Source organism: Lampetra planeri, chromosome 42 (genome assembly GCF_965212315.1).
Source record: "Lampetra planeri chromosome 42, kcLamPlan1.2.h2, whole genome shotgun sequence".
Taxonomy (NCBI): domain Eukaryota; kingdom Metazoa; phylum Chordata; class Hyperoartia; order Petromyzontiformes; family Petromyzontidae; genus Lampetra; species Lampetra planeri.
Window position 1 is genome coordinate 1,009,777 of NC_136148.1, and position 23,747 is coordinate 1,033,523.

The window sequence follows — 23,747 nt, forward strand, 5'->3', positions numbered from 1 at the left end:
TATTAGAACGTTAATAGTGCTCTGTTGCTGTTCCTTCCCAACTTTCTCGTTATCCCTCTCCTCTCTCTCCTGCAGACATTGACCTTCCCTGCATCAACCCCCGCTACCGTGGGAAGAAGTACCGGTACCTGTTCGCGATCCAGTTTGACGGCGCAATCACCAGCAAAAGAGTAAGGCGAGTGTGTGTATGTGAGATAAAGTTCAGCACCATGGCCAGTCAAGTGAGTTCAGCACCACGGACAGCGCTCGTGCATTGTGAATACTTCACACACACGCACAAGAAATACGTGTGGAAGCACATGCTCATATGTACAACGTTCACACGTGCACACATACACCCGTAAATAGACGCAGATCCTCATTCTAGCCGACCTTGTTAAGGCCTGCACATGACACGAGGGGGTGGTGTGGCCAGCACCGCACATTTGCCTCTCCAGTGCTGATGTTGATTTAGAAAGCTTGCGAAGTGAATCGTGGAGGGCTCGCTGGCAGGAGGCTGTGGGACAGATGCGGGTGTCGTGGATTACTCAAGGTGACCGGTGGATGGGGACCGCCTGTGCTCCCCACTGGGAGCGGCACACACACGGACACACCGAGAGCAGGTGCTGTGCTCTGGTCGTCCCGCAGATGGTGAAGCTGGACCTGGAGACTCGCGAGACGCGGCTCTGGGAGGCGGACAACGGGTGGTGCGGGGAGCCCGTGTTCGTGGCCAGCCCCGACGCCTCAGCGGAGGATGACGGTCAGTGACGGCCCCTGCAGCCCCGCTACTGCTACTCGGCTCCATGTGTCCGCGTGTGTGGGCGTGACTGCGCTGGGGGTGCGGGTAAACACCTGTGTGTGACTGTGAGGCTGTGTATGGGGAAACGGTAGTGCAGTGGTTAGCGCACTGCGCCAGTAACCCCGTGGCCCCAGTCCAATGCTCGCTCATGACCAATACCAGTATTGAATATTTGAACAGGTCCTAGATCACTCCTAGGTCGACGTGGCCTTAAATGACCACCTGGTGTGGTGTGAAAACAACACCATAGACCGGGTGTGGTGCTGGTCACTCACTTACCCGTGTCCCGTGTCGACCTTAATAGTTGCTCGCCAACCTTACTTGTCCCAAGTCTGTTCAGGCTATATGGGGGAAATGTCTTGGTGTGACTGTGCGTGTCTATGTGGGTGAGTGGGTATAAACTAGCGTTGTTAAACGCAAAACCAGGAACCATTTTTCAGAATTGGTTATCGGTTCCTAAATTCAAGAACCGGTAACAGACTCCAATGTAACCTTAGTAACGAGTCCACCGACCGGCATTCGCAAATGTACAAACCGCACGGTAGCCCAAGTCTCCACGTAGTATATTTGTCTTCGCTTCTCAGCTCCAGAGGTAAATGTGGAAGCCTTAAATGTATCGCTCGTGCCACTGCTTGCGAAATAACCTCCAACAGAAGGAGCTAAAGAGGGCAAGTGGTCTTCTCTTACACTCTGACCAGATGTGTCGGAAGAGATGGGCCAGACCCAAACCTTACCGCCGCCAAGTGCGACCTGCCGATCGACTCACTCACTGTGGCGTGCCCATTCGTGCTCCTGCTGGGTAGACAGAGAGCAGGGGGGAGAGGGGATTTAAGAAACTTGCCCCATTGTTTCAGAGTTGGAATCTTAACGACAGACCTCTGGATTGCAAGTTCAGTGTGCTCAACCATTTAGCACGCTGAACTTCCATCGTTTTTCAGTTGAAAAGCTGAAAATTCCATGTTTATTGCTCTCAACATTATTTGTGCGACTGCGTGGGTGAGTGCGTATACACCTGTATGTAGGTGTGACTGTGTGGGTGTGTGGGCATACACCTCTGTGAATATGCGCGACCGTATGGACGTATACTTGTGTGAAACGTGCTGCTGTGGGCGAATGGAGGGTGTGTGACGGTAAGATGCCTCGCGATGGAGTGCTGCGACGTGCGCGTTCGGCCGTGCTGTTGCGTGATGGCGTAGTGTGCTGCTGCGGTGCGACGTTACGTGGTGACGGTGTGACGACGACGGCGTGACGTGAGTGTTGCGCCGTGGCCGAGGTGCGCCGTGCGTTGCTGCGCGACGGTGCGATGCGGCGGTGCGATGCGATGGTGCGTGATGACGGTGTTGCGACGGTGTTGCAGGCGTGCTGCTGTGCGTGACGGCGTCGCACGACGCTGCGCGGGGCGTGGACATCGTGGTGATCGACGCTCGCGAGATGAAGGAGCTGGGCCGCGCTCGCACCCCCTCCTTGCTCCCGATGGACATGCACGGCATCTTCATCCCCGACCACTCCGCCTAGCGACCACTCCTCCCCCTGCCTGCCTCTCTCAGTACGACTGCAGCACCAAGCAACAACCGTTCCATTCGCTAGGCGGTACAATAATCTCAATGAAACGAACAACATTTAGCAAAACGGCCGACACGAATATGTTGGACGTTATATCGCATGATATCTCCTCGTATCCCCATATCGTGGCGGCCCAAGCGAGAAGTGGTTAGAGCTCAACTAGGCAGCGAGACACCAAACCCGACAAAGATCACAGTCGCTTTTTTGCGTTTTTATTCTCACCGATCGCTACAAAAATCCTCAGCGACTACAATTACGTCGCGCAAACGTTCTTCACTCGGAAGCAACGGCGTCGTCTTCATCCGACGAGTGCGGCAGAGGAGCCTTGCCACGCCACGGCACTGCCGAAGCACACTCCCCCGGCGCCAGCTACTTGCGCTCCCCCTTGCCAGTGCACGATTTGAGCAACTCAACGGCCTCCTTCTGCACCTGGGGCAGGCGGGAGGGCGGGCGGGCGGGAGAGCGTCAGTGCCTGCGGCACGCGCGATTAATCTGCATTCTCAGGTTCAATTCTATTACTGCGTTGTGATGGCGATACGCGCAGGAGCTCGATGCCAATGTCGAGCTCGGCTGCTGGTCACGATGAGAGGGCTTCGGAAGAGAGGTGGTGTAGTTTTTGCCGTTCCTCCTCCGTCGAAGGAGCGCAGGCTACAGTGGTTTACAGTACGGTCCATCGTTCTCGAGTGCGGTGAGTTGATCATCTCAGCCGGGTCACCAATGGCTTGACATTTCGACCCGTAGACGCACGCATAAAACCGCAGGCTCGCATAGAGACTAACAGATTCACGGAGAGACCCATAAACTCACATAGAGATTCGTAGGCCTCACATTGACCGCGTTGTGATTAAACTAGGCAACCAAGTGTAGCCACAGTTGATGGTCTCAGCCCGGTCACCAATGACTTGACACGGGAGGCAAAAATATTCGCGTGAAGAATCACAGACGGGCATCGGAGTAGAGAAAAAAAAACTCAACACATTCATCAGGAGCACCTTTGCCTGGAAAGAATAAAGATACAAACCATGACATTTCACACAATGGCCCATTATTCTCATAGCACTCTCAGCGAAAACACACACAGTCTCACGTCGTTGTGATTGGTCCATGTCGTTGTGCTTTGTCAAGTGGAGACATGCTCTCAGCCCACTCTCGGGACAATTGCACGTGAAAAAAAAGCACAAAGGTCAATTTGGTTCCGCTCCTGATTTGGCTAAATTCCAGCCGTAAGGATTAAAATATCCGTTTCGTCTGTCACGTGACGAACGTGATGGACGTGACGGACGTGATTCTCTTCGGCAGGGTAGATGCGTAAAGTGCTGATCCCCCCCCCCCCTCGCTCGCTTGGAGGGATCTCAGACGCGGTTCTGCAATGTCCAATTCCGCGGGGCCTTTCTCTTAACACGAAGGGTCGCGCTGCTCTGTGGGAGTCCCGAATGGATTCTCCGACTCGTGATGGCGACGCCGAGAGCGACAGACAGGATACAACGTGGGGGAAAATGATTAAACTTTAAAAACAAAACTTCCGTCGTGACAAAGAGACACACACGCGCCCCCAACCTGGGCATCCTCGTCGGTACGAGCCGGGAAGTCGCGCGCCTTGGTGAGCCACAGCAGCGCCCCGCGCACGTTCCCCAGGCGCAGCTGCGTCTTCCCCAGCATCAGCAGGTTCTTGCTGTAGAAGCTGGGCTCCACTGGGACAGAACGGCCAACGTGGGGTCGGTTGGCAAACAAGCCATGCGCCCCCACGCAGGGACTCTCCCCGACACGTTCCAACGTGCGTTTAGGCAGCGGTTATGGAAGTCACCGGGTTTGTGCCTCCCAAGTATTGGGGCAATCGTTTGATTAGCAAAGGGGTAAGTCCCAAATAGCAACACAACTTGACGTGAAAAGTTGACGGGCATGAACGGACGGCCACTAATATGTTGACTGTTCAGTTCATATTTGACGTCCGTTACAAAACTGGCAAATCGCAGGGAGTTTTGCGTGCTTCATTTACGTGGGGTGTTATCTCATACTTTGGTTTTCTGGCAGTGTCAATAAAAACTCGGCGTATAATGATTCACCAATTAAAATCGATTCTTACAAGTATGATTCGTGCCTCGAATTTATCCGTGAAATTACATTTTTTTGTATCCGTAGACGTACGCAGGTGGGTTATCATGCACCCTGCAGCCATGACAGGGGCTACATTCTCCGCATCGCTAAACAATACATCTTGAATAAATTCATCACCTCAAATCACAACAAACCATTTGCACCCCAGGCAAAACTGTTACGTCCCCAGTACAAATACCACAGGGCTCTAAACCACAGGGCTCTTCCTCGTCTCATGAATGTAGCGAGGTGCGGCGGTACCTTGCTCGGCTTTGCTGAAATAGTCGAGTGCCTGGAAAACAGAGCGGGGGACATCGCGTCACACGCGGCCCTCCCTCCACGTGCGGCACACCGACGGGAAAGCCGCGAGGCTTCTCGCAAACCGCCGGCGCCGCGTCGCGGCCGCTACCTCGTAGAAGGTGGCGCTGGGGGGGGAGGCGAACAGCACGGCGGCGATCCGCCGCTGGTACCACGGCATCTCGGCAAACGTGAAGCACCTGGGGTGTTGTGCGCGCACACGGGCGGATGGACGGAGGAACGCACAGATGGACGTTATTGATGGATGGATGGATGCACAAAGGGGTGGAACGATGAACAGATTGATGGATGAAGGGACGGATGGACAGATGGGTTGACAGATTGAAGAACAGGCATATGGGCAGATTAGCTCATGGACAGAGGTACGTCATTACTGAGCCTTCACCATAACCGTAGGGGGTCTGCTTTTGGAATTTCACGTGAAGTAAGCGTAAATTGTTTTTTAGCAGTGATAATCATTGCCTGTTATAGAACTCAACAGCACTTGCCGCAACGGTCTGTTCAAATCTACACGGAGGATGCGTCTCACCATAATCCCATGAGGTGGAGCGACGTGGGGTCTCTGGGGTTCAGCTCGATGGCTTTCTGTGGCAGAGAGGGAAAGGAGGGGGTGTCAGCCGCGGCGCCCGTCTGCCGGTGTGCCTCGTGCCCCCCCCCGTGTGGGTCGTCGGCTTACCTGGAAGTGCTCCTTTATCACAAACGCGTTTGCGATCTTCACCTTGATTCCCTCAAAGTCGCCCACGTCGCTCACGCAGATGGCGTACCACTGCGCGCAGATGGGAGAGGAATTTAAACTTCAGCGAAGTTAAAATTCCATCACCAATGCAATAACTGGCGTTCTAAGATCACTAGGCCAGACGTGAACCGCAAAGTCCATCAATGCCGTTTGTTAAGAGCACAAAGCGTCATTGCAAACCCGCAAAGCATCATGGGATTGAACTGTGAACCACTGCAACAAACTGGCAAAAGTGCTGCCACTCGGGCATGCTAAGGGCAAGCTAGCGCGTTGATTTTCAGAACGTTACAATTCAATTGGCGGTTCCTTTCGCCTGTAGCAGTGGCCCCGAGGCCGCACCTTGTGGCAGGCGAAGCTGCTTGGGTTCTTGCCGAGCGCTCTCTTGGCAGCGTCCAGGGCCTCGTACGTGAGCCGGCGTCGCTCCTCCGTGGTGGTGCCGCTCCGCTGGGCCAGGTCGCGCGCCGCACGTGCCAACCGCCACAGCACCTCGTCGCTGTCCAGCCTGGGGCGCAAACCACGACAAGCCCTCTCTCGCCGTCACTCTCGTGCCCCTGTGTGTGCGTCTCTCTCTGTCTCTCTCCACCTCTCTGAATCCCCCTTGTCTCCGTCTCTCTCCGTCTCGCCACCCTTTCTCTCTCTCTCTTTCTCCGTGTCTGTCGCCGACTCTCTGTCACTGCCACCTTGCTTCTGTCTTGTTACACAGCAACAGAAGCAGCTGTGAGTGTGTGCACGTGCAAACGTGTGTGTGTGTGGCGGCGAGCGGGGTAGTGGTTAGCGTGCTGCGCTATGGACCCGGTGGTCCGAGTTCAATTGCCGTTCACGACCAACGCCAGTAATGGTTATCTGAACTGGTCCTGGGCCTCCTGTAAGTCGACTCAGCCTCAAATGAATACCTGGCATAGCTACCTATACTTTGCACTCCTCTATTGTTTGTTGTTGTAACTTGCTGACCCGCTCTAGCTGGAGATCTGTGAAAAAGAGCTTTATAGCTAATCGGATTCCTCCGGTATAAATATTTTAATTTTAATTCCGAGGTCTGGGAGCGGACGCATCCCCAACCCCCCTCCCGGTGATTTGGTCACAAACGAAATAATTGCCAAAATGCAACCGATACGTCCTCTTGCACAACGCAATTTGCGCAGGCATCGGCATTAACCGATAGATCGATGGACCATCGCGTGCGTGGCAACGGTAGAGAGCGCCGGCGCTGTGCTCGTCACCGGTCCGCCTGCTCCTTGAGCAGCAGGTAGAGCTTCTCGGACTCCAGCGTGCCGTACAGGTAATCCGCCTGCTCGATGAGCTTCTCCAGCGCGTAGTCTGGACACACGGCGTCGTCGCAGCGCACGGACACAGAGGGAAGGTTAAAGGTCGAACTCAACCCGGCAGCGCGAGGCGGCGGCGTCGTCGCGGCGAGGGCGGAGGTGAGCATGGGCACGCGAGCTGAATCGGCGTCAACACGGAGGTGTGTTTTGGAACTGGAGTCTGCAACCTCCTGCCCGGGGGACGCAAGCGGGCCTGCGGGACGCAAGCGGCCTGTGGCTTAGTTTTGGCCGGCCAGCAAACGTTCGCTGAACATCTTGGCGGGCAGTCCGCCAGCAACGCGCAGGGCGACGTCACATTTACAAACGTCGTGGCTCTCGGGGGATTTTTCGTATTCTCAATATGGCCAGCGCTTGAAATATCACCGGAGTGTGAACACAGCTTAAACTTGCGTGAACATGCCGGATGCTTCACAGATGTGGAAACACACGGGGGAGCCCACTTGCAGCACGTCGCCCTGAGAAGTGGTCGCATTTAAACGCTGCGACGTGAATCCACACTGCGTTCGATTTGCACAACTGTTCCCACCCGGTTGAGTCGTGCCGCTCCCGTGTCTCCCGCTCACCTGAGCCGCTGGTGGCTTGGGCGGCCGCAAGAGGAGGCCTCCACATCTGGACCCCGGCCCAGCCGGCCACACCACCAAGCAGGGCCCACCGGAGGCCACGCACAACGCCAGGGCTGTTGGGACACGCACGCACGCCGTGGCCCTACGCACACCTTCGGGCCTCTTCACAGAATCAATCGCAGCTGCTGCCATTCGCCACTCGGTGAAAGTGACAATGCTGCGGTGCTTGTGCCAGGCTCAGGTGCACTTTGAGGCGACATGGAGGGTGGAAGGCTCGCTGCAGGCCGGTCACGATGACAGGCCCTGCGTTACGTGGCGACGGCATTGAGATGTCCGTACCCAGTGGTTCTCGTCACCCCCCTGCTTCTGCACCATCGCAATGCCACGGCTGGTGGACGCAGAGCTTCTGGGGACTTGGGGACCGTGGTGATGCGGCGCGTTGTTTGACAGTGCAGGTTGGTGACGGGCGCATCCGAGTCCCTTGGCACGGGTGCCCCCCAATTCAAGTGGCGTAGCTACTCAGCTGTGCACACGAGCCTCTGAAGAAGCTACCAGGACGTGCAGCGAAACGTCGGAATTCGCGGCGTTGGACACGCAGGCACAACCCGAATAAGAAAACGTGAAGAAGCTGCGTTGGTAAGTGGCAAACAAGGCGAGACGGACGGTGGTGGGGCTCTGGAAGGTTTGGCGTTGTGTGGAAGTCGCCGGGGGTTGCTTACCCGCACAATCTTGACAGCCCCACAGCTGCAGCAGCTCCTGCAGGGGTCGCCCACACTCTGCACGTGGCGGCCGTCGGCACCGACCCCTCGAACCTCCGGGCTGCCCCCTGTAAGGGACACACGTCCAGACACCCCACTCATCATCACACACGTCCAGACAACCAGCTCATCATCACACACAGCTAGACACCCCACTCATCATCACACACAGCTAGACACCCCACTCATCATCACACACGTCCAGACAACCCGCTCATCATCACACACGGCTAGACACCCCACTCATCATCACACACGGCTAGACAACCCACTCATCACCACACACGTCCAGACAACCCGCTCATCATCACACACGGCTAGACAACCCACTCATCACCACACACGTCCAGACACCCCACTCATCATCACACACATCCAGACACCCTACTCATCATCACACACGTCCAGACACCCCACTCATCATCACACACATCCAGACACCCTACTCATCATCACACACGTCCAGAAACCCCACTCATCATCACACACAGTACAAGGAGGAGGAGTTAGTATGTTTGACCTGGCAGCATGCACTGTGTGTAATGCTGCAGCTGGTGAGCTGTATGTGAACGGATGTGCGGTTTAACACGAGTGACGTCATCACATCTATCCCTCTATTTAAGGAACAGGTGGATTTCTCCACAAATCTGGCTGACCACCTGATGAAGCTAGTTGTAATTACTGGCGAAACGTCGTACTAAGATTGTAAATGTTGTGGCTTTGCTCTCCAACACACCGGTTAGTGCTGTACTAGTGCACTACACTACACACTAATGCTGTACTAGTGACAAATTGGCACGTTCTGTTTACGTGGCAAACCTTCCTAGTTGGCTGTGTCGGGTGGTGGCGGGTTTAACCGTAACAACAAAAACAATGTGGATGTGCGGTTGTCCGATGAAAGTTGCCTGAACGTCCAATGCGGCTCTGACTAAACCAACGCCGCTTCCCTGGCCGTGTGCTCCGAGCTCAATCCAAGTTTTAGAAGCACACGGATGATGGCTCCATCATCACGACGCCACCAGTCACCTGGAGGAGGCTCAATGAGCCTCCCTCCTCCAGCTGACTGGTGGAGAAACTCAATGAGCATCTCCAGGCAGCACGTGACAACACCACAGCCAATCAGAGCAAGGCTGCTGCCATGTTGGGTGGGGGTGGGTGAACCTGCACATCGCCGCCATGTTGGGTAGGGAGACCCGCGCGTTTCAAGCCAGCGGCAATGACAACGAGGTGGAGGAGGGTGGAGCAGCGATGCTCCACCGTGCTGCTCCACCGTGCTCCAGCCAGGCTCTCGGTGCCCCTCACTGCGAGCAGAGCCAGCGAGTGTAACAAGTCTGTCTCGACTGTCTCCTCTCTCCCGAGTTATTGAGGGTCCGTCGCTATCCGCACGCCCGCCCGTCTCTGTTTCTCTCTGTCTCTGTGTCTCTCTGTCTATCTCTGTCTCTCTCTCTGTGTCTGTCTCTCTGTGAGGCTCTGTCTCTGTGAGTCTCTGTCTCTCTGTGTCTCTCTGTCGCTCTGTCCGCCTGTCCGTGGAGGACATCGCAGCCGCGAGTCTCGGGACCGCCCCCCCCTGCCCCTCCCCGGCCGCAGGACCCCGCAGGGCCGCAGGTCTCAGGGCGCTCCTGCTCCTGCTGCTGCTGCTGATGTTGTTGTTGTTGCTGCTGCGTCGTCTCCCCCCGCACTCGGCCACTCACGGGCGCCGGGCGCCGCCGGAGGGTCTCGGCCGCCCTCGCCACGAGCCGCGCGCCTCCTCCAGCCCCCCGACAGCACCGCGACACGAGGCTGCTCCAACTCATGGCGGCGGCGGCGAGAGACAGCGAGCGGCGAGACGAGAGACAGCGAGAGAGACGAGAGACAGCGAGCGGCAGGAGTGTGGGCGATGTCCGCCTCGAGGGCGCGGGGGTGGTCGAGTCGGGGTTCCAATTGGGTCAGGGGGCACACGTGTGTCGGTGTGTGTGTTGTGGGTGTGTCGGTGTGTGTACGTGTGTGTGTTGCTGTGTGTGTGTACGTGTGTGTGGTGTGTGTGTACGTGTGTGCGTGTGTTGGTGTGTGCGTGTGTTGGGCTGTGTGTGTTGGGCTGTGTGTGTTGGGCTGTGTGTGTTGGGCTGTGTGGGTTGGGCTGTGTGTGTTGGGCTGTGTGTGTGTGGTGTTTACGTGTGTTGGTGTGTGTGTTTACGTGTGTTGGTGTATGTGTGTGTGTGTGGGGAACGGTAGTGTAGTGGTTAGCGCGCTCCGCTACGAACGCGGCCATCCCAGATTCCCGCTCACGGCTAACGCCGGTGGCGAGCACCTGGACCGGTGGCGAGCATCACCGAGGATGACTCCGCCGTCCAAGAGTACCCGGCGTGGGGTGTCAACGTCACAACTCGGGAGCAAGGGGGGTGCCGGCACGGCACGAGATATTTGGGGTTCTTAAGTACGGCACGAGATACTTGTAAAGTTACTTGTAGGGTGCGTCTTTCTTTCCGGAGCGTCTTATAATCAGGAATAAACACAAGCATGCAATCAATACGCCTGTTTGCATTATCCCATAAGCCACCGTGGCATTTTGAGATTGACTGGGGTTGATGAGACACTGAATTTGTTGTGAACCATTGCTGCTTAACCATAATAGAGGGTTTGTTGGGGTTAGATCGCGTGAATATATAAATGTGTCGTTAAACCCGCCACCACCCGGCACAGCCAACTAGTAAGGGTTGTCACGTAAACAGAACGTGGCCAATTCGTCACTAGTACAGCACTAACCGGTGTGTTGGAAAGCCAAGCCACAACAATTACAATCTGACTACGACGTTTCGCCAGTAATTACAACTAGCTTCATCAGGCGACAGACAGATTTGTGGAGAAGCCCACCTGTTTCGTTCCTTATATCGAGGCGTAGACGTGGTGACCACACTTCTGCGCTCTTGCGCAAAGTTGGGGGTATTAATGAGTCAACGTACATTATAAATACGCATTATGCGAGCCCTTTGATCGTGTCCTTCCTGTCCATTGTGTGTATTAAAATGCTGCTTAAGTTGTGCATTCCCAGAAGGCCATTTGGCTGATGGGACGTGTAAAAAAAATGATTGTATTTGTTCATGCGATGAGTTGTTACGTGTGCGTTTGTCTGCTTATTTAATTGTATTTCCTGCTGTTCTACTGGGCGACGCTAGTGATGAGTGTGTCTTGTGCATTATCCAGATAATACTGCGTGCCTTATCCAGATAATACTGCGTGCCTTATCTGCATCTGATGATTGTGTCACCGAAGCAACTTGCAGGCAAGATGATGTCCACCTCAACGCTCTGTCCATAGCTCTGCCTCAATAATGATAACACGCGCAGTGGCTTGGTAAACATTCAGAGGAGTTAAGCCTTGCCTGGAATCAAGTTGCATAAACAACGAAGACAGGTGAGAACGCCCTAAGGCGTGCTTCTCATCTTTTGTCGTTCTCTGGTCTGACTCTGGTGAGTCTATAGGCCCTGAAGAAGGCTGTCACTGGTGTAGACCACTCCGTTTCAAAGACATCGCCATATCTTATCAGAGCATGTTTTGTTTGCATGTCCACCACACGAACGTGTGGTTAATGCAGACGTGATTCGTTGAAAAAGGTTTCTATTCGGTGTTTGAACGTATTAACACCACCTGCTTTATTGCCAGAAATTGTAATGCCTCTTCTTCTTTGTTTCATCCAGGTGCATACTGTGTGTCACTTGAGCTGCGTTCACGCACGGGTTGATAGCTCACGTTTAGTGAACTCCACGTGTCTTATGTACAACGTCAAGGGGTTCGCAAAACCGCGGTGGAGCTTCTCAACACGAGGGCCACGTGTGTGGACATTTGACCCTGTAATTATAGGCCTAATATAGATATATATAGATATGTCCGAACGATCACATTCGATACAAGCACAACGACAAAAATAACTGATCGATAAGGTCAACTAATTATTACAAATGACTACCATATCGATTGCATTTATTATATGAAAAAAATAAGAAAAAGGACCCATTTTGCAGCATTTATGATGTTTAGATAATATAAATTGTAAAAGAATACACAGATTTCACTCTCCCTATATCTAGCAACACTTTCGACTGCCCTACGCAACAGAACAGATCCATATTGTGACTTCCAATGAACTCAAAAGTCTGATGGGGACTCAGGAATTGTATATATTTTTTCTTGTGACCTTGAAATTAGGTCTTGTATAAATAACAGTTAAACACATCCGTGGAACTTAGTATGAGACATTCTACGGGACGACGGTGACGCCGCCGAGTGTGAGAAGTCGGGTTGGGTGATGTCTCGCCGGCCGGGGCACGCGGTCTTCTCAGTCGCGGTGTGTCGGGGTGTTCTGTGGGCTGCTCGGGGCCAGAGAGACGTACGGTGCGAAAGAAATGCGACATACCCAGGGCACTCCCCGTGAGACACCTTATTCTTGAATAAGCGTGGAGACTGGACACTAGGAAGAGTAAATGAGCAGATAATAGGATTTTCCACAGATCGATTTCGGGAACATGTAAAATAGAAACACCGATTTCACGAGGGCAGAGAAGAGGCACTCAACTGTTCGAGACAATTTTAATATTCCGTGCAACCGGTTACTGAAAGCGGTTCGTGAAGCAACAATCAACCCTTTCCATCGCATTTGTGTTCAACATCACCGCTTCACACAAAGTACCACACCAAGTACTGGACAGTTTAATATTCCAATGATAGCAATCAATAGAGTATGTGTTAAACACATCGTAATAGTAACATTCTTGACAATTTCTGTTCCCATCAGGATGGTTAAGCTAAACGGTAGGCATGGAACAATGCGTTGACTCGGCGATTGATATCGATTCTTCATCGCTAATAATATAGGAGCCCTCCAGCCATGAGAGGCCACTATATTAATCTGTTTAAAAACATTGGATGGCCATTGTATATCAGACCATTTTTTTATTTTAGAAATTTTAAACTGCAAAAAACTTAATTATCGATGCATATTTAAAGTTCGATACAGTACAATTAATATGAGACGATGAAAACTCAGCATATATCCAATAATTCCTTGGCAATAATTTCCTGCCTCTGAACGGTTTCTTTTTTCCTGGGTGCACCACTGAGCCACGTGGCACCCCTCACCCCCCCGTGACGCGTCACGGCTCCAGGGTCTCTGACGAGGTGCTCATCGTCACTCCTCGCATCCGCTCCTCGTACAGCTCGTCAAAGTGCTCGCTCTGAGCCACCGTGAACTGAGTCTTCCAGTCGCCGACCACTCCTGCCGACACACAGACGTGGGGGCAAGGTCATGTATATGTTGTTATTTTCACTACCGAGGAAATCCACATGGAGCCACGAGGCAATTTTTCCAATCTGGGTTTTGCTACGTTGGGATGTTTGGTCAATGTCCGTATGCTGAACTTCTTTCGTACCGGTACGTAGCCAACCGTGCTAATTGGAGGTGCGGGAAAAACAACGTTCATGAGTGTTTGGATTTGTGTGGGTGGAAACCGGATAAAATACACCGTGCATGTGAGAGTACGGCATTCAGTTCCACGCAGATGGCACAGATTGTGCTACAGATACAAAGACAGGTACAGACACGGACATGGATAGAAATGGACAAAGAGACCGACGTGGAAATGTGAGATAGGCACAGAGAAAGGTTGAGAGAAAGAGATAGAAACAGACATACACGAAGAAACTCGCGGAGACAATCAAACAATACGTATGTATGTACTGTATGTTGAACTTCTTTCGCACCGTACGTAGCCAACCGTGCTAATCGGAGGTGCGATTAGGGATGTCTGATAATATTATGGGTGCCTCAAAAGAAGCGTGGGCCCTATGCAAACACACAGCACTACAGACCGCACTGCGCACGCACCCTTGCGCATGAAGCTGCCGCGCTTGTGGTCGATCCACTGCTCGGGGACGAGCGAGTAGTTGACCATGCGGCTCTCCCTCATGCTGGAGAAGCGGCAGTGGGAGGCGACAACCTCCGTGAGCCGGTCGCTCGCCTCCCGGCCCACGAAGCGGCACAGTCGGCGCACGACCCCCTCCAAGTCCTGCGCTCTCCCGATTGCCGCCGCGAACAAAACGGGAACGATACGTGGCGTGGGGCGGTTAGCGTGGGCCCACGGTGAGAGGATTGAGATGGAGTGGGGACGGGGGAGACTTTTGCAATTTCCCCTTCTCTCAGTTGCCCGCTGCTTGGGTTCCTCCACAGTCACTTGGGCCCTGGTGCCGTTGCACGGCCTGCGCACTCGATAGATGTCACCATCTCATCACATCACCATCTCATCACATCACCATCTCATCACATCACCATCTCATCACATCACCATCTCATCACATCACCATCTCATCACATCACCACTACATTTGGTTTTCGAAACATTCTTACAGCGCAGGGCTATCGCGAAGGCACCGTGCTTCACGGGGCGACGTTGCTCTGTGCAATCCCATTTTGGAGTAATCTTTTGGTGGAATTTTCCTAATTTGGACCATGACCACGGCACACGTGGCCTGCTCGGTTTCAAATCGCGTCCACCGGGATCCCTTCACGTTCGCCGAAGCAGTCGGCGGCGTAGCACTGATGGTTAATACATGCGCAGCATTAACCAGGGCGGCCGCACCGTGAAACTGTCGCAAACGTGCTGCTGCTGTCGAGGTCACCGTGACCCTACGACCTCCACAAGTCTCATGTCGTGGGTCGGGGCTCGTAGGCGCCTGCCAATGATCCTCGTCGTCATCCTCACCCGGTGCAGGTCCTCGTAGGACACGAAGAAGAGGTCCACCTTGTCTCGGTTCTCAAGCCAGCCCCTGACGTGCTCGAACCAGGAGCCGAACAGCACTGCGGGAACGCCGGGACCACCACGCCAGAAGTCAACCACCACTGTGATTGTGCAGTTCTCATGAATTTCAATCGCAATTAATATTTATTTTGCAATTGCAACAACAGTAAGAGGTCTTGCAGCCGGACCAACATCATCAGCAAGTGGACTCAACCGGTCCTTGGCCTCCCCGACAATCACTCAACTTTAACCGAATACTCGGTGCGGTGTGAAAACATCAGCACTCCGAAGAGACAAGGGTTGGCTGCTTTGGTATTCGTGGTGCAACGATTACATTAATCTGTCCCACAGCCGGCCCTCCTCCTCCCTACCTTTGCCTTCACAGAACTTGTCGTAAAATTCCTCCCAGGTGCCGGGCTCCTCCAGGAAGCGGGCGATCTTGTGGAAGTTGTAGGAGGACACGAGGATGTCCCTGGGGTTCCTCGCCATGTAAATGACCTTCTCCAGACGAGGACACGGGGCGACCGTCAGTGAGGTTGTCACGATATCACGAAGCTGTCTCTCGTCTCGTCCACCGGCCATGCCATCATCCCTTCTCGCGACACCTTTCCTGACAGTCAGTATGACTGATTGTACATCTCGGTGTAATTCCGAGCATGCACTTCTCCATTATTCTTCATGCACCCTTTAGGGCTTTTGTTCCGTGTGATTATTTATTTATTTTCACAGCAGGCAATGCTGTACACACTCATGAATAACCTTGCATCTTTAAGGTCTGAACTCGAATATAAACGCGAGCAAAGCTAAAGGCACGTACGACAAAGCTCGCTCGGAACATTCGGGATTATCTGTCGGAAGGACACAAAGTGGAAAACTGCAACAGACCGAGGGCAGCCAGTCATGGAGACGACCTCCCCCCCGCTCCCCGTCAACACACCTTGGCCTTGGCTTGGCCGATCTCACGTGGCGCCAGCTGGAAGGGCAGGTGGGTGGTGATGAGGCGGGGAGAGGCGCGATGCTCCAGGTGCTTTCTGCCCGTGTCCTGCTCCAGCCAGGGAACCCGCTCCCAATTGGGCACCGACTGCACGGGGCCCATGTCTCCGTCGCTGTACACCAGGGTCACGATCTCCTGCATCCACGTCGTGCCTGTGACGTGCGCGCGCACGCGGGGCAATGTTGTTGCAGCGTCGCCGCGATGTCGTTTTACCACGATGCGATACGATTCCAATTGTCACGACATGACGATTTTATCGATATATCGGTTTACCGTAACTTTGTGATTGTTTTGGTTTGATTTGTTTACTTTTGTGTGCCTTGCTGCGCTGCCAGTATGATGTGCGGATTACTGTAAAATTAATTATCGAACTGTTGTGCACATCCCTTATGCTTGCCACGAGTGTTCTAATCATCCCCCACTATACAACCTGTACAGAACTAATTGTGGCAACTCTGCAACGTGCATGTCCTTGTACGGCCCCATTTGCCAATCGAGGGCCTGTCCATGCCGAGTGCAGGTCTCGTGCAGGGTTAGTGGACTACGTGTGGCCAGTACGGGTTGGTGCAGGTGCGCAGCATAGATGTAAGAGCATAGAATCACAGTACAACCACGGGGCTTCTTCCGTGTACAGGTAAATGGTGCCCACACACCTGTACACTGGCACAGGTGAATGGTGCCCACACACCTGTACACTGGCACAGGAAAAAGAGTCTCCCACCAGCAACAACAGCCGTAGAACGTCAACTAAATATTCTCGTTAAAAAAATTCAACCCGCGTTTTAAACAAGTGGTTGGTTCTTTGACACTGTTGTTGAAAACAAATCTCACGGTGGCTGTCAAGGGGACACCCAACCCGTAGCTTTGGCCACCAGCGGTCAGGGTCAGGGGCAGGGGCACCCCACTGCCCGACCCGCGCGCGTCACGCCACTGCGTGGAGCGACGCGGGCGAGCGACGCGCACCTGATTTGGGGTAGGTGACCACGAAGAGGTCATCGGAGCGCACGGGGAACTCGCGCGCGTAGCCCAGCGTCTCGGCGCTGTGGATGTTGCTGGGGAACAGAATCCCGCTGTACGCAAACATGGCTGTCCTCGGCGACTCGTGCGGCGTCTCTGCCACGCCGTTGTGCTGCTGCTCCTGCTGCTGCTCCTGCTGCTGCTCCTGCTGCCCCGCCATAGCTGCCCTTGGTGACTGCTTCCTGTGCTGGGAAAGGGAGTGCGGCGTGAGCGTTGAGGAATAAGTATAACCGGTAAAAACAAAGTTTTTCACTATAAATCCTTTATATGCGTGGCGGCTAGAGTCCTCTCGTCCTCTGGCTTGAGATGGCTGCCACCTATGGGTCAGATGATTGCATTGCACCATTAAGCAATTGGTAATTAAATATAATATTTTTGTCCTAAAAAGTGTAAAATTTTTGAAATTTTTTTTCACGAACATTAATTGTCACGCACAACGAGTCTGTGTGGAAAATGTCAGCTCGATTGGATCACGGGAAGTGGGTTAAAAAACGATCGAAATATTTGCACGGACCTAAGCAAGCAAGCGAACTTAATATAAAGGATTTAAAAACAATGCACACACCATCATCATCATCATCAGACAGGTGGTCGGTTTCATTGCACAACAGGCCAAACCTTGAACCGCCCCTCCAGCCCTCTTGCTGGCAGAAGAGAATGTTGTATTTAATCTTGATTTGAAGTTTTCGTGACTGCAATGTTCCATACTCTTTGGTTCTTTCGGTAAAGTCACGTAGGTATAAAAGAAAAGAAAAAACTTGTAAAAAATTTTTTCAAAATAATCACATTTTTTTTTTTTATACCTACGTGACTTTACTGAAAGAACCAAAGACTGTAATATGCAAATGGTATAATTTCAATTAACGTTGAGTTTAATCGTGGCGTTAGAATCATGAGCTTGATCTTTTGTTTGTCTATAAGGATATGGATTCGATTGGGTTTACCGTAGCGTATCCATCGATTTACGAACGTTCGGTTCACGGAATTTCGCGTGAACGCGATTGCCAAATCATCGAATTTTTCCGCGTGAACGAAATGCCACAGCAGCAATCGCCACGAGGCCATCAAACGAGGAGCCGCCCCGGAGGCTGGGGCAGCATCCTCTTCCGCGACAGCGTCACGGAGTCGCTGCAGTGAAACACTGACGTCTCCACGTCGTCACCTGTCCAGGCATTCCGACGTGCAGATTTTTACGGAGAGTTCCCTGAAAAGGATAATTATTTTCGTTTTAAATAAATTAACGTTCGATCATTCTAATATGTATCTTCTTTGTTGTTGTGGTGTGAAAATCGATAGAGGTGTGTACATTTTTCGGTTAGGCGTAGAGTTGCAATGACATCCTTTTTTTTACTTTCATAAAATTAATGGGGAAAAGCCATCACGATTTACCAAATTTCGTGTTTACGCGTTAATTTTTAAGAACGCGCCCCCTTCGTAAAGCGAGGGGTACTGGATGTGTGACGTCACGAACCCCAGCGCCCCGCGAGCTGCGAGCGCCTGAGGGCTGTGGATGGGGGAGCGGTGGCGGAGCGGTTAGCGCGCTGCTGCTACGAACCCGGCCACCCGAGTTCGATTCGCGCTCACGGCGACAAACACCGGTGACGATTATCTGAACCGGTTCTGGGCCTCCCCTAGGTCGACTCAGTCTCAAATGAGTACCTGGTGCGGTGTGTAAACATCGTCACTGGGGAGACAAAGGCGTCCGGTCGTGGTGCTGGCCACCCATCCCCTCGCGTGTCGTGCCGGCCTTCATAGGTGCTCGCTAATAGCACTTGCCCCAACAGTCTGTTAAGGTTTTACGGGGGTTCTTTGTATTTGTGGTTGTGAGTGTGGGTGGGTGAGTCGATTGTGTGGGTGGGTGAGTTTATGGAGGTGCAGATGAATGTGTGGGTGGGTGAGTTTATTGAATTGTGGATGGGTGAGTGGATGGGTAAGTTAATGGTTGTGTGAAAAGGTGAGTGGATGATTGTGTGGGTGAGTTTATGGAGGTGTAGATTGGGGAGTGAATGGTGAGTTGACGGGTGGATACATGTGATGTGTGGATGGTAAATTGTTTGCCATTCTGTTCATTAATACTTTTCCACGAGTTTGCTTGCATGCTAAATTAAAGTAACCACATTTTTCTGCAATGTTTCACATTGTATTTCCTCCTATTTTATTTGGTAGTGGCACAAACATTTCTCGCCTCCAATGCCTAGGCGATTAGTTCCTTTCCCATAGCCTCTTGAATCTATGTGCATGATCTCTTCTTCCGTTTCTCCACCTACTTCCAGAAACTCAGTGTAACTGCCGGCATCGTTGTAGCTCTACTGGTATCTCTGCTCGTATTTCCTGATCTCTTCTGGAATGTCTCTATCTTTGCTGGTATCTCTGTAACTCTGCCGATGTCTCTCTGCATGTCTACTGGTATCTTTGCTTGTATCTCTATCTCTGCTGGTATCAATGTTTCTCTGCTGATATCCCGGCTGAGTCTGGTGCTATCCCGTGCCTTCGGGGTCCCCTTTTCCACCCAGGTATCGCTGTGTGTGTTTCTCGTGGTTGATAAACAAACAAAACAAAACACCGCCAGAACAACTGTGGTTCTGCACTCATCCCTCCCGCCCCAACCTTCACGAACTGTACTGACCCGGCTGGTGAAGTATGGTCAAACATCACGGCCCCCGCATGTACATACATTACCCGGGAATGCACTGAGAACGTCGCATCTCGGAAGCTAAGCAGGAGCTTAGCCTGGCAGAGTAGGTGAAGCGGGGTAAGGTGAACGCGGGAACGAGGAAGTACGAGATTGATCGTAACACGAGGTGCACATGCACCCCAGGTGAACATTCGCACGAGATTTATCTTAACACGAGGTGCACATGCACCCCAGGTGAACATTCGCACGAGATTTATTTTAACACGAGGTGCACATGCACCCCAGGTGAACATTCGCACGAGATTGATCTTAACACGAGGTGCACATGCACCCCAGGTGAACATTCGCACGAGATTTATCTTAACACGAGGTGCACATGCACCCCAGGTGAACATTCGCACGAGATTGATCTTAACACGAGGTGCACATGCACCCCAGGTGAACATTCGCACGAGATTTATCTTAACACGAGGTGCACATGCACCCCAGGTGAACATTCGCACGAGATTGATCTTAACACGAGGTGGGCATGCACCCCAGGTGAACATTCGCACGAGATTGATCTTAACACGAGGTGCACATGCACCCCAGGTGAACATCCACGCCGGGTGCGGAGGCGACGCGTGCGCATACCTGCAGCAGAGGTCCCTCTCGGCTCACGGTCTCCGACTCAGTGGCGATCCCTCCGCTCCCTTCTGCTCCCTCCACCCCCTCGCTCCGGACCACAACTCATGGCATGCAGGGGGCGGCGAAGGGGGTGGCGTCATGCTGAGTCCTGAGAGGGTGCGATAAGGGGCCCCGCAAAAACCGCGGTTTCCGATTTCGGAATAGGGAACGCGGCGCGTCACGACCACGCAAACACCGCAGAGTTCTGACTGCGCAAAAAAATGTGCGTCCACGACGCGCGGTCACTGCTGATGCGGCAGAATCGCCCGCTGCCAGGGGGTCTGTTGACTCGATGCAGAGGCGGGCCCGGTCGACGTGACCGAGTGGTTGGTTGGCGGCGGTGGTGCGGTTCATTTCATTTATTTCATTCCATTTATTAGGTATAACCCTGTGAGCCATGCGGCTCTTGAGTCGGGTGCAACCGCAACAAACACGCGTTCGTGCGTTCCTAACGGACCCGGCGCGATCGGACCGTCAGATCGACGCATCGACAGGAAGCTGCGATCGACGACTTCGTTGTGGGTCGGTGACCCGGGCCTCCTGTCCCACTGAGGCAAGAGACTCCCCCCTCGGCTTGCGAAAATTTCCCCCACCCCCCGTGCCTCTTTGGCCACCACGAGAGAGACGACGACGACGATGATGATGCAACACCTTGTTCTGCGTGAGCTTCCGGGCACGAAGCGCGGTGGTCACCGACCCTGCCTCGGTCTCTCGCCAGCACACGGCGAGCACAAACACAGCGCGACGCGACCCCTTTGTGGCTGAGTCGACATCAAGGGTAGCCCAGGACGGGTTCGGTTTGAAGTTGCGCCATTTGGGTCACTTGGCTGTGTGGTCCACGAGGACATCAATTTGCATGTCCAGGGTGCTTCAATCTTGAGTTGAAGCTTTCGTGACTGCAGGGATCCATACTCGTTGGTTCTTTCGGTAAAGCCACGTAGGTATAAAACTTTATTTTATATAATTTATATTTTATTATACCTACGTGACTTTACCGAAAGAACCAAAGAGTAAGGATGCTTCAAATTTGGTTTAACACTTCTGAGAATTTGCAACAAAACCACAAGAAATGTGCTGCCTCCTCCGGGCTGTGGAGACCACCTGGAGAAGATTCCAGGCCACGCGTTGACAACGACGGCGACCAAGTGGGGCAGACTCTTTGACTTTTTGAAGCTGTTAAAATGACAATTGTTATCATGCTACAGCGTAGTATTATCCGTTATTTTTTCCATTAAAAACGACAGTCCCATGTAAGTGTTAACATTTATTCGAAGCACCCTGTATATATCATTAGACCTCCTTTGCCAGTACCAAAATATAATAATAGTGGTTTTCCCCTAATGATGTAGATGCTTACCCCGAGCCCTCATTACTTTGATAGTGCGTTGTCTTTGAGCTGTACGCCTTTTGGCGTCCTCTGGTCTAGCACCAATTGAGACGAGGTTCAAAAGAAAGCCGTCTCTGGTGTGAACCAATCAGTTTCAAGGACAATGCATAGATTATCAGAGTGTGCTTTTTGTTTGCATTTTCACCACAAGTATTGTGGTTAATGCACACATGATTCCTTGTAAAAAAGGTTTCAGTTTTGTTGCCAGAAAAAAAGGGAAACCCCCTATTATCACCCTGTATTTATGCACGTACATTTACAAAGACGAAGGGTCCCCCCGCATGGCCTGAACAGACTGTAGGCGAGCACCTATGAAGGTCGGCACGGCACACAAGGGGCTGGGTGGGTGGCCAGCACCACGCCCGCACCAGGTACTCATTTGAGGCCGAGTCGACCTAGGAGAGGTCCGGTTCAGATACAAATCCGTCAGTGGTGCAGAACGTGAGCGGTAATCGAACCGGGCGTCGTCGGGGATTCGCAGCGCAGCGTGCTGACCGTTGAACTACAACAACAACAACCGCCATTCGCCACTAAGCCGTGACGTCACGACGGCGCTTGTGCCAGGCTAGGTGCACTTTAAGGTCACGTGAAGTGTCGAACGCCCGCTGGCAGGAGGCCACGGGACAGACTCATGTGCCATGGGTTGACTGACTGAGATGACTGGCCGATGGAGAGATGTACACAAGAAGGAGGCGTCGTGGAATGTATGTTATCATACAATATTCCATTGGCAAATCACTGAAAATCGTCGTACCGTGCTTGAGCACACATCACGTGGGGAGGGAGCCGGGGGGTTTCCCGTCTTGGGGGGGGCAGATTGAGCTGTCGGCATTTCCGAAGGAGCTCAAACGACCATCGCGAAACAAGCGATCGAGTCCAGCCATTTGTTTCGCGTCGATTAATCGACCGAGTCGACGAATCGCCTCTGCTGCCAGGTTTGCCTGATGACAAACTTGTGCTGTGCAAGCCAAGAGCCCTCCACACAAGCACCCTGGAGACCATTGAGGGTTCAACCACAGCCAATTGCACGGAACGCACTTGCGGGTTCTGTTGAATGCTTCGCGTGAGAGCTCAGCTGGGCATCATCTTGAAGGGCTTCTCTGACTCTCTGCAGAAGAGCCATTTGCCATTGTAAGCAGCGAGGACTTAGAGCAGAGGTGGGGGGAGAGAGGGCCCATGGCACTCCACCACCTGCCCCACCTGCCCCACATCACCACGTACGCGCCTCCAGCAACAGCCCCGGGGAGAGAGAGCGAGAGGACGAGGGTAGCGATAAGTACGGGAGGCAGTGGCTTATAAGCTGTCTGTGTGGGGAGCTACTGGTCGAGAGAGCTGTGTGCCTAAGGAGCTGTCTGTGTGGGGAGCTGTGTGTCTGTACAGGGAGCTGTCTGTCTAAGGGAGTTGTGTGTCTAAGGGAGCTGTCTGTTTATGGGAGCTGTCTGCTTTGGAGGCTGTCTCTGCGGGGAGCTGTCTGCCCCAGTAGCTGTCTGTCTCGGGGGTGGTCTGTGTGAGCAGCTGTCTGTCGAGTGAACTGTCTGTATAGGCAGCTGTTCATATCGACAGCTGTCTGCCTCGGGGCTGGCTGTGTGGGGAGCTGTCCGCTGGCATGGAGCAGCAGCTGCTGCTGCTGGTGCTGTGCGCGCTGGGCTCGGTGCTGGCGCCGTGCCCGTGCCGTGAGTGCTGGAGGGACTACGTGAGTCACGGCAGCTTCACACACTCCCAGCGACACGCACGCACTGCGACACACAATCAGTGTAACACACAAAATACAAAGATCGAAAAATAAAATCCCCCAGATAGCCTTAACAACATCTATAAAGCCCAGCACGGCACACGAGGGGGTGGGTGGCAAGCACCACGCCTGGCCGCCTTTGTCTCCCCAGTGGCGATGTTTATACATCGCACCAGGTACTCATTTGAGGCTGAGTCGACCTAGGGGAGGCCCAGAACCGGTGCAGATAATCGATGTCACTGGTGTTGGCCGTGAGCAGGAAGCGATCTCGGGTCGCTGGGTTATAGACACACGCACACAGCTCCCCACGTAGACACACACGCACACAGCTCCCCATGTAGACACACACGCACACAGCTCCCCACGTAGACACACACGCACACAGCTCCCCACGTAGACACACACGCACACTACGAC

At 53.1% G+C, this 23,747-nt stretch overlaps 3 protein-coding genes across 4 annotated transcripts in view; 1 reads left to right on the forward strand and 2 right to left on the reverse strand.

Annotated features, from left to right (window-relative positions):
* LOC144732275 (beta,beta-carotene 15,15'-dioxygenase-like) overlaps positions 1-4,426 on the forward strand; it is a 15,016-nt gene extending 10,590 nt beyond the window's left edge. Inside the window, exons 9-11 of the mRNA XM_078613713.1 lie at positions 76-170; positions 628-739; positions 2,136-4,426. Coding sequence (XP_078469839.1) covers positions 76-170; positions 628-739; positions 2,136-2,293 — 365 coding nt within the window. The 3' untranslated portion in view covers positions 2,294-4,426. The remainder of the gene's footprint in view (positions 1-75; positions 171-627; positions 740-2,135) is intronic.
* Positions 2,538-10,151, reverse strand: RMDN1 (regulator of microtubule dynamics 1). The gene is made up of 11 exons (XM_078613715.1): positions 9,824-10,151; positions 8,094-8,200; positions 7,375-7,487; positions 6,710-6,806; positions 5,829-5,991; positions 5,430-5,519; positions 5,283-5,338; positions 4,845-4,932; positions 4,697-4,727; positions 3,899-4,032; positions 2,538-2,770 (listed from the first exon to the last, which is right to left on the reverse strand). Exons 1-11 carry the CDS (start codon positions 9,923-9,925, stop codon positions 2,711-2,713), a joined length of 1,041 nt encoding a protein of 346 aa, XP_078469841.1. The 5' UTR covers positions 9,926-10,151; the 3' UTR covers positions 2,538-2,710.
* A 2,527-nt stretch (positions 10,152-12,678) lies between these two features.
* LOC144732278 (sulfotransferase 2A1-like) lies at positions 12,679-20,284 on the reverse strand. 2 transcript variants are annotated; one of them, XM_078613716.1, is made up of 7 exons: positions 20,179-20,284; positions 16,857-17,097; positions 15,837-16,045; positions 15,271-15,397; positions 14,864-14,958; positions 13,990-14,170; positions 12,679-13,380 (listed from the first exon to the last, which is right to left on the reverse strand). In XM_078613716.1, the coding sequence occupies exons 2-7, from the start codon at positions 17,068-17,070 to the stop codon at positions 13,259-13,261; spliced, it is 948 nt and encodes a 315-aa protein (XP_078469842.1). In that variant the 5' UTR covers positions 17,071-17,097; positions 20,179-20,284; the 3' UTR covers positions 12,679-13,258. The 2 variants fall into 2 exon arrangements, with proteins under 2 accessions (XP_078469842.1, XP_078469843.1); XM_078613717.1 differs by having other exon boundaries at positions 16,857-17,092; positions 20,179-20,273.
* Between the last annotated feature and the right edge of the window lie 3,463 nt (positions 20,285-23,747).

What these genes read in the sequence shown, in the direction of transcription:
- RMDN1 (XM_078613715.1), bottom strand. Translation starts at nt 9,925, where the DNA reads ATGAGTTGGAGCAGCCTCGTGTCGCGGTGCTGTCGGGGGGCTGGAGGA. An exon ending in GCAGCTTCGCCTGCCACAAG is followed by an intron (nt 5,520 to 5,828) that starts GTGCGGCCTCGG and finishes ATCTGCGCGCAG; the next exon opens with TGGTACGCCATCTGCGTGAG. An exon ending in CCAGCGCCACCTTCTACGAG is followed by an intron (nt 4,728 to 4,844) that starts GTAGCGGCCGCG and finishes TCTGTTTTCCAG; the next exon opens with GCACTCGACTATTTCAGCAA.
- LOC144732278 (XM_078613716.1), bottom strand. Translation starts at nt 17,070, where the DNA reads ATGGCGGGGCAGCAGGAGCAGCAGCAGGAGCAGCAGCAGGAGCAGCAG. An exon ending in GGTCACCTACCCCAAATCAG is followed by an intron (nt 16,046 to 16,856) that starts GTGCGCGTCGCT and finishes CGCACGTCACAG; the next exon opens with GCACGACGTGGATGCAGGAG. An exon ending in CCTACGAGGACCTGCACCGG is followed by an intron (nt 14,171 to 14,863) that starts GTGAGGATGACG and finishes GGGAGAGCGCAG; the next exon opens with GACTTGGAGGGGGTCGTGCG.